The sequence below is a fragment of the Oratosquilla oratoria genome, chromosome 19 (genome assembly GCF_046742065.1).
Source record: "Oratosquilla oratoria isolate Oo_2021 chromosome 19, ASM4674206v1, whole genome shotgun sequence".
In the NCBI taxonomy this organism is placed as follows: Eukaryota; Metazoa; Arthropoda; class Malacostraca; order Stomatopoda; family Squillidae; genus Oratosquilla; species Oratosquilla oratoria.
This window is the reverse complement of record NC_134795.1, coordinates 57871930-57881929: the sequence shown is the minus strand read 5'-3', so window position 1 is coordinate 57881929 and position 10000 is coordinate 57871930. Positions and strand designations below refer to the sequence as shown.

The window sequence follows — 10000 nt, the reverse complement described above, 5'->3', positions numbered from 1 at the left end:
TAGTTGCATATAGACGATCTATCTCCCTTCTTAAAAACAGGAACAACGTTTGCCTGCCTCCAAGCAGTTGGAACAGAACCAGTGTCAACCGATTTATTGAATATTTTAGTTAACTGGTCGCAGATTTCAAATTTACACTCTTTAAGCATTCTTGGAAAAATCTCGTCTGGACCCGGAGATTTTGTAGCTTTTAAGTCTGTCAATCTGTTTGACTACTTCTTCTTTACTAATGCTGATATTAGTTAGACTACTTTCTTCATCCCCTCTGAAAATCGGATCGCAGTCAGGTACTTTATCTAACCTCTCATTAGTAAACACCGATAGAAAATAATTGTTAAACTCCTCACTCATTTTTTCTTCCGATTCTATCATGACATTTTCATCGTTTTTAATTGGTCCTATTCTTTCTTTATTTTTTGTTCTATAGAGGTGAAAGAAACCCTTTGGGTTGGATTTTGCTTGACTGGCAACCTTGATTTCATAATTACGTTTCGCTGAACGTGTATTCCTATTAACCAGCTTTGCCATTTTGTTACATCTTGATCTAAGGTGTGATTTCCCCGTTTTTTATTTTTACGTAAAGTCCTCTTTTCATTCCGATCTCATGTTTCAATCTGTCCGTCATCCATTTGGGAGTACAGTATTACTATTTTTCCGTATTGACTTTAGGGGGATAAATGTGTTTTGTGCATTAATAATTAGATCAGATTGTTATACATTTTATCTAAATTACTGACCTGACTGTCGGGCCCTCGCCCCCAATTGACCTGACCTAAGGTATGCGTATTACCCTTCGTGACCCAGACCTGACCTAAGGTATACATATTACCGTCTGTGACCCACACCTGACTACCAGCCCATTATTGGTATTATTATTATTATTATTATTATTATTATTATTATTATTATTATTATTATTATTATTATTATTATTATTATTATTATTATCATTATTATTATTATTATTATTATTATTATTATTATTATTATTAATACTATTATTATTATCATCGTCATTATTATTATTATTATTATTATTATTATTATTATTATTATTATTATTATTATTATTATTATTATTATTATTATTATTATTATTATTATTATTATTATTATTATTATTATTATTATTATTGTTATTATCATTACTATTATTGTTGTTGTTGTTGTTGTTGCCATTATTAGTATTATTAACATTTTCTTCTCGGCAGCTGTTCCGGGTGGACGACTTGCCGTTGCTGGTCAACGGCAAAGTGGATCGACAAAAGCTCCTTCGAATGTTCGAGAAGGAAGCCAACAGTAAGTTCCCGAAGGTCCCTTTGTCCTGATCTTCAGCTGCGCATAAGACCATGAGGATGGAGGAGACTGTAAGAGGCCCTAAGGTCTACACTAGGCAGTTCCATGTCCCTTACTACGTGTCATCCCCATCCATACAATGATCTAACTTTCTCTTAAAACAACCGATAATTTCACCGTTCACTACATGGTTACTGAGTTTATTCCATTCAGTAACCACTCTGTTGGTAAGCCAGTTCTTGGATATTTCCACCTTAAATCTAAATTCATCAAATTTAAGACCATTACTACGAGTCCTGCACTGCTCTATTAATATGATGACCTTGCCTACATCGTTCTTGTTGACCCCAGGAGCCTCACCTTCTTGAAGGCCAAAATGGGTCATTTTTTCTTGGTATTAATTAGGTCACTCTCCCTTCCATCCCCAACCTCTTTCTAAGACAACAGAGCGGGACTCTTAAGGGTCAAATTTAATTTACGTTTCAGTAGGAAACAGACAAGAATTGGTTTACCAACAGAATAATTAGCGAATGGAATAAACTTAGTAACCATGTAGTGAGCTCTGATTCAATTGGCTGTTTTAAGAGAAGATAACTTTATGGATAGGGATGACAGGAGGTAAGGGACATGGAAATGCCTAGTGTAGGCCTTAGGGTCTCGCAGTCTCCTCTATTCTTATGCTCTTCTGTTCTTATGTAATAGATATGGAACTGTCTGGTGTAGCCCTTATGGCCTCTTACAGTCTGCTCCATTCTTATGTTCTTCTGTTGATATAGCTTTATGGATGGGGATGATAAGTGGTAAAGGACATGGAACCACCTAGTGTAGGCCTTCTGGTCTCATGCAGTCTCCCTCGCTCTTATGTCCTTCTGTTTCCCCGTCAGCTACCAAATGTCTCAAGTTGGACTTGACCGGCTGCCCTGAGGACAAGGAAGACGAGGGGAAGGCTCTTCTGCAGACCATCAGTCGGATACTGGGGCCCTCGGCGCGTCACCCGATCCAGCTGGGGACAAACTTCTTCGATGCCGGAGGAAACTCCCTCAACGCCGTTCTCACTGTCACCTCCCTGCGGGACTTGGGCTACCACGTGGGTGAGTACCTGGGGGCCGGCACCCAAGGTACTAATTTAATAAAAGTCAACTGTATTTAATCATCGGGGCAGGGTGTGATTGGTGCTACACTAAATTCGACTTCTGGATGTATATGGACAATGTTGGTCGCAACATAGAGGAAAATATACTATCATAAACTACCTTTATTTTCTTCCACCACCCAGTCTCCCCCCCCCTCTCTCTCTCTCTCCCTCTCTCTCTCTCTCTCAAATAGTATTAAATTTGATTTCTTGATGATCGCAAGAGCTTAGACTATCTCCCACTTTTACGTTACTCGTTAGGTGCTCATTATTAGTTAATAGTAAGTCCAGGGTATTCTCTCCTCTCGTAGGACCAGTAATCATTTGTTTAGGAAATTATCCTGTACTACATCTAAGAAAATTTTCGATTCCTGATATCTTACTAAAATTTCCCAGTCAACGTTTTTGTTCTGGGATGCTCTGTGAATTTCATGAATCATGGGATCAGTCTGCTCAATGCTGAGGTTAGGAGGTCTATACAAGACGCCAATAATAACTTTCTTTTTCTTGCCTATGATCTCCACCCAAATAGATTCCGTACTGTTCTTTTCCTTAATCGAATTGTTGATAATACAGTTTATTGTATTTTTAACGAAAAGTGCTACTCCTCCCTCACTACTGCCAACCCTGTCCTTGTGAAAAAACTTATATCCTTCTATTTCGACTTTCGGAAGGAAATGTTTATCAGCCATGTTGATCCAGGATTCAGTAATGGCTATTATATAAAAATTCTCTACGCATGCTTTACCTCGCAGAAAAAAAAAAAAAAAAAATTATTACGCTTCTGCTATTTGTATAGTAAAGTTTAATTTTATCCTCCCTCCACCTGCTTTGGTGATTCTTATCATAGTCCCTGTCTGAGCTGTTTCTATTGCCTAAACTATATTTCGATACTTTCCCCCTACTCCCACATTAATTATCTATCCGAAACAAACTGTAGGATGCCTACTTCTCGCTCAGCAAGGAGCTGAAATCCTCTGGGCGACAAGTGCACCTCATCCCTTGTATATAGATGATTCTTACCGTAAAAGCGATCCCAGTTGTCGACAAATACCCATCCATTGGCCTTACAGTGTTTTACCAGCCTGGAAAAATAAACTAACGAAGCAAAGCGCTTTCGTATAATAACATTTCAGTGCTGATACAAAGAAGGAATCATAAAAGGAAGAAGCAAGGTACAGAATATATGACTGAGTGAGACATGGTGAAGAAGGAATTCGGAGAGGTAGTGGAAGAAGTACACTTGACTTTCACTGCCGTCTTAGTAACCAACAAGTATGGGGCAATTGCTCATAACTGGTACATTACAATTTAAAATAACTGAAATTTCTTGGCAAACATAACTACTTCATACAAACCTTGATGGAGATTAACAATTATTTCTTTACTAGATTTGATCCAACTGCATTCAATTAAATTTCTTTCTGTGGTGTTATTGTTATATGTGATGACTTTAGCGTTGTCCCAGTCATCATGGTGGTTAAGATTGTTCATGTGGTTGAATATACCGCTAGTTTGGTTTCTCTCTCTAATGTATTTCTTGTGTTGATTAATTCGTGTTTTCAGTGTTTTAGCAGTCAGACCAATATAAAAGGGATTACATGATTTACAAGGTATTTTGTACACACACCCTTTATCACTATTGACGGAATTATTTATGAGCAATTGTCTTACAGTGTTCTTATCAGTAACGTGTACAGACATTGCAAGGGGCAGGTGCTTTGGGCAGGAAACTGGACACTTTACTCTTTTATATTATTCGTATTTGGCAACTATCCGGTAGGGTTTAACATCATTTTCCACATTATAATTTCTGAATGGTAAGAAAATGGAAAAAGCCTGTGAGAAATAATTTTCATTCATTTTCATATAATTTTGTGAAGGGCACGTTTGGGGCGGAGGGGAAAGGGGCAGGTGCTCGGGCACCCCCAGCACCCCCCCCCCTCTGCACGGGCCTGGTTCTTATTGTTAAAAACTACATTATTATTAAAACTACGTAATAAACTTGGGATGCTTTGCAGGTTCTCTTGGTACGGTAAAACTAATATGTTATTCTTATTACAAGTTTGAAATGATCTAGGGTTATAAAAGTTTCTTTTGGCATAATTATAAGCTGTATCAAGAAGATGTTTAGGGTATCACAGCTTATCGTACCAATATCGTATATATATCTTATTTCATCATCGATGTACTCTGGGCTGCAAATGCGTAAAGCCCTAAGGAACATCGAAGAAAAAACAAATAGTTTTACGCCATCAGGGTGTGAGGAATAATAGTGTATACATGAACAAACATTGGTAGGTTTGCGATATACACTAAACTTCAACTGACTTTCACCGTGAACTTAATAGAACTGACATAATTGTTAAGTTTAGATAAAACAAACATAGGATGTCATCATCAATGTACCACAGCCATATGATGTTGGAGGGAATGATCTTTTTGAAACTGAAATATTAAGTAAGATCATTCCATCCATTAACCTTAATCAGTGTTCCCCCCGTCCCTTAGACCCCACCAACCGCTCTCCCTACCCTTCCCAGGCATGTCGGACTTCCTGAGAGCGGAGCGGTTGAAGGACGTGCTGAGGAAGATGACGCGAGTCGAGGGCGAGGGCAGGGATCCCGCCGAGGGTTCTCAGCTCCAGGACGAGCACCACTACGTCACCAAGCCCCTCAAGGAGGAGTACAAAGAGCGCGTCATCAAGTGAGCACCCGCAAGTTCTCACTTTTGTTACTTTGCCCCTTGGGATTAAGTAGGGAGAGGGAGTTTGTTACTATACCCTCACTGTCAAAGAATTCTTAGAGCAAAACCAGAACCCAACTCTTTTCTTTTGGTCTGAGATCGATGACAACTTGTGCCTATACTTACCTCCTCCTTCAGTATCCTCGCGGAGAGCTTCCAGAAGAAGGGCGACCTCGAGCAATGGGTCGACACGACGGAGGAGGACTACAAGGACCTCCTGTCAGAGGCTTGGCCAGAACTTATCAATCAGGATCTTAGGTGAGCGAGGAGTTTTTGTTGGTGAAATATGTTTGTATGTATTAGGTATGTGTGTGTGCATCGAGGGAGAGGGAACGAGTAAAGGGTGATGATGATGCGAGGACATGTAACAGTCAGGCTAACGGAATAGAAACTCACCATCCTGCGCCATACAGTGGGAAGTGAGAAATCCTTGGTAGGGCAAAGCCATGTCAGTTGTAGCAAGCCACATTTTTTAAAGGAAATAACGTGTCAATTTATGTGAATATATTTACATGTGTGTGTGTGTGTATGTGTGTGTGTGTGTGTGTGTGTGTGTGTATTTACCTAGTTGTATTTACCTAGTTGTATTATGCTCATGGGTCGACCCGTCTTTGTATCTTTCAGCATTAAGTTTTTTCTTAAAATCTTGAGTAGTTTTTGCACACACTATTTCTTTATCTAAATTTTTCCAGATATCCAGCACTCTGTGTGGGAAGCTATTTTTCATATCTCTTCTATAGTTATCCTTTTTGAGTTTCTTTTCGTGTCCTCTTGTTTTTCCATTGCCACATTTTAGTAGATCATTCCTATCAAGGATTTCCATTCCTTTCATGATTCTATAGATAGTCAGTAGATCACCTCTTTCTCTTCTCTGCTCCAGTATTGGTAGTTCTAGTTTCGATAATCTTTGTTCGTATGTTAATTTGGAAAGAGCTGGTGCCAACTTTGTCGTTGCTCTCTGTATTCTTTCTAATTTCTTTATATTCTTTTTAGTACTGGGTATCCGTAATGCCGCTGCGTATTCCAGTTTTAGTCTTATTAATGTAACTAATATTTTTAAAATAATTTCTTCATCCAAATAGTCAAATGCCACTTTCATTGACCTTAGTAGGTTGAAGTGTGTGTGTGTGTGTGTGTGTGTGTGTGTGTGTATTTATCTAGTTGTATTTACCTAGTTGTATTTTACGGGAAGGGGAGCTATGCTCGTGGTGTCCCGTTTTCGTATCTCATTTTATCTAAACTATTTTTAAATTCATGTATTGTTTTTGCACACACCACTTTCTCATCTAACTTGTTCCAACTGTCAATTACTCTGTGAGGAAAGCTGTTCCTTTTCAGGTCTCTTCTATAGCTGTCTTTTTTTATTTTCTTTCCATGTCCTCTTGTATTTCTGTCATCCCATTTTATCAGATTTTCTCTATCAGTAATTTCTATGCCTTTCATGATTATGTAAATAGCTATCAAATCTCCTCTCTCTCTCTTCTTTGCTCTAGTGTCTGTAGTTCAAGTTTTGCTAGTCTCTCTTCGTATGATAGTTTTGAGAGTGTTGGTGCCAATTTTGTAATTGCTCTTTGTATTCTTTCAAGTTTTGTTTATACATTTTTTTGCACTTGGTGACCATATCGTTGCTGCATATTCTAATCTTGGTCTTCTCAGGGTGATTAGAATTTTCTTCACCATTTCTTCATCCAGGTATGTAAATGCAACTTTGATTGTTCTTATTAAATTATAGGTTTCTCCAAAAATCTTTTTATATGTTTCTCAGGTGACATATTATTCATAACAATGACTCCCAGGTCTTTTTCATTTTCTACTTTTTTTATTCCTTCTTCTCCCAATTTATATGATCCTGTTATTCTGTTTTTACTTTTTCCAAATTCCATTATACTACACTTCTTTGTATTGAACTCCATCTCCCACTTCCTACTCCATTCCTGTACTTTATTTAGATCTCTCTGTAGTGATTCACAATCTTCTTCCGTGTTCACTTTTTTCAATAGTTTTGCATCATCTGCAAAGAAGCTCATATAGCTTTCAATTCCTTCATCCATATCATTAATATATATAGCAAACATTATTGGGGCCAGAACTGTTCCTTGTGGAACACCGCTTATTACTTCATCCCATTTTGAGTGTTGGTCTCTTATCACTACTCTCATTTTTCTTTCTTGCAAAAAGTCTTCCATCCAATTTAGCAGTTTGCCCTGTATTCCTCCTTCAGTTTCTAATTTCTTAAGCAACTTCTTATGTGGTACTTTGTCAAAAGCTTTTTTTAGGTCTAGAAATGCACAATCAGCCCATCCATCTCTTTCTTGTATTACATCTATTAGCCTTGAATAGAAACATATTAGATTGGTGACGCATGATCGTCCTTGTCTGAATCCAAATTGCCTTGGATTTAGCACGTTGTTTTTTCTAAATATTTTACCCATCTATTTTTGACAATTCTTTCACAAATTTTTGCTATTGTACTTGTTAGAGAGACTGGCCTATAGTTGGTAGGGTCTTCTTTATCTCCCCCTTTATATATAGGTACTATATTTGCTTTTTTCCAATCTTCTGGAACTTTTCCTTCTTTCAAGGAACTGTTTATTATGCTATGTATTTTGTCTGCCAGTTCATTCCTGCATTCTTTCAAAATCCAGTTTGCTATTTCATCTGGTCCATGCGATTTTCTGACATCAAGATTACTCAAGTGTTTCAATATTTCATTCTTTGTTACTTCTATTTCTTTCATAGGGGGACTTTCTCTTTCCATTTGATCTCTTAAGGTTGTATGTTCTCCCTTGTAAACACTGATTTAAAATGCTTGATCATAATTTCCGCCATTTCTATTTCCTCTGTGTATTCAACTCCTCCTTGTCTTAATTTCTCCAAGTCTTGTTTGTTTTTTCAGTTTGTTGTTTACAAATCTGTAGAATAGTTTTGGTTGATCTTTACACTTTTCTATGACATCTTTTTCATATTTTCTCTTTTCCTCTCTGCACGCTTGTACATATTCATTTCTATAACAAGTATATATTTTCCCCTTTTTCTGGTCTTTTGTTTTTCTTCATTTTGGTCCAAGCTTTGTCTCTTTTGTCTTTTATCTCCCTACAACTTTTATTGTACCAGCACTTTACATATTCTTTTTCTTGTTTTTGTCTTGGGACATACTTTTCTACTCCTTTTTTTTTTTTATAGATTTTTGTCAAAATATTCCATTTCTCTTCTACTGTTGTATCTTCTTTGTGTATTCTTTCCCAGTTTTCATTTTGGAAGAATTCTCTTATTTTATCAAAATTTGTTTTTTCATACATCAATCTTCCTTTTCTATATTGTTCATTTCTTTTCATGTATTTTTTCTCATTTAGTTCTAGTTCTATCAATATGTGGTCACTTTTGCTTATTGGTGCCTGGTATTCTATCTTTTACACTATTTTAGGTTCTGATATGATTATTAAGTCTAGTCTCGATGGTTCTTCTTCATTTCTATACCTAGTGTTCTCTTGGATCCATTGTGTCATTGTGTGGTCAATAATCATCTCAAGTAGAACACTTCCCCATGAGTCTTCTCCACCCTTTACGGTCATCTCTTCCCGGCATATTTCTTTGCAATTATAGTCGCCCATCATAACTATTCTTCCTCCATCTTTCATTATCTCGTTTAGTGTTATTCTTGTGTCTTCTAATATGCTTTTTATGTTCATTCTCTTCCCAAGAGGCTGTTTTTGGGGACACGTAGTTTATTACAAACTTTCTGCTCTTCTTATCTCTATCTTCTACTTCTATCATAATCATCTCTACTCTATTCTTCCCATATGTGACACTCTTCACGTTTATATCCTTCTTAGTCAGGAACATAACTCCACCCCCTTGTTTTATCTCTCTGTTTCTAATCCAATAATTATATGCATTGTGTCCTATGATGTTGGGTGGTAGTGGACCTTTTAATTTTGTCTCAACAATTCCCATTATGTCCGGATCTTTTTCTTTCAGATATTTGTTCAGTTCATTCAGTCCTGTTATTAATCCATCTATATTTGTGTAGGATAATCTTAACTTTCTGTTATTTCCATTGTATTCTCTGTTTCTTTTGTGTTTCTCTCTGTTATTTTCCATTTCTTCAATTTCATATTCACTACTCTCCAGTAGAATTCTTGTTTTTCTGTCTCCGTTCTGGTCTCGTTTTTTTTTCTTGGCTTCATGTATTTTCCTTATTTCCTCCTCTCTTTCCTCTTTATTCATTTCTATTTTTATCCATACCTTTTTATATTGTTCACTTGTTGCTAGTTTCCCTGTTTTGGATAAGATATTCTCTGCCGTCGTTTGTGACCTGAATTTAATCTTAATTGGTCTGGTCTTGTCTGTACTATATTTCCCGAGCCTGAATTTCTCTTCGATTTGTTTCATTATTTCTGGCTCATCTTCCTGAACTAATTCTAGTAAATTTCTTACTTTTTCATTTTCCTCTTTGATTATTGTGGTTTCTATCTGGGTTATGTTTCTCTTCCATTTCTAATATATTTATACATTTCTTTCTATCTGCTAAGTCTCTTACTATATTCTCCTTCTGTCTCATCACTTTAATAACTGAGTCTTCAGTTTGTTCTTTCATTTGTTGTTTGATTATGTCAGTAAATACAACTTTGCTGTTTTCTTGGATTTTTTTCCAACCCTCTTTGTTGTCCTTACTATTCTCCTTTAAGACTGTATTCTCCTCTTTTACTTCTTTTAACTGTTTTTTTTAATTCTTAAATTTCCTTAGTTAAGTTTTTGTTCGCCTTCTCTAGTTCTTCCAATTTTTCAACCCTCTGCACAATGTTGTTAACGTGACCGAACCTAAGC

At 36.7% G+C, this 10000-nt stretch overlaps 1 protein-coding gene across 1 annotated transcript in view; it reads left to right on the top strand.

Moving 5' to 3' along the window:
* Positions 1–10000, top strand: part of LOC143035668 (beta-alanyl-bioamine nonribosomal peptide synthetase ebony-like) — a 25440-nt gene that overhangs the window by 10632 nt on the left and 4808 nt on the right. The window contains exons 2-5 of the mRNA XM_076202534.1: positions 1212–1299; positions 2181–2387; positions 4972–5134; positions 5312–5431. Of these exons, the coding sequence (XP_076058649.1) occupies positions 1212–1299; positions 2181–2387; positions 4972–5134; positions 5312–5431 (578 nt within the window). The remainder of the gene's footprint in view (positions 1–1211; positions 1300–2180; positions 2388–4971; positions 5135–5311; positions 5432–10000) is intronic.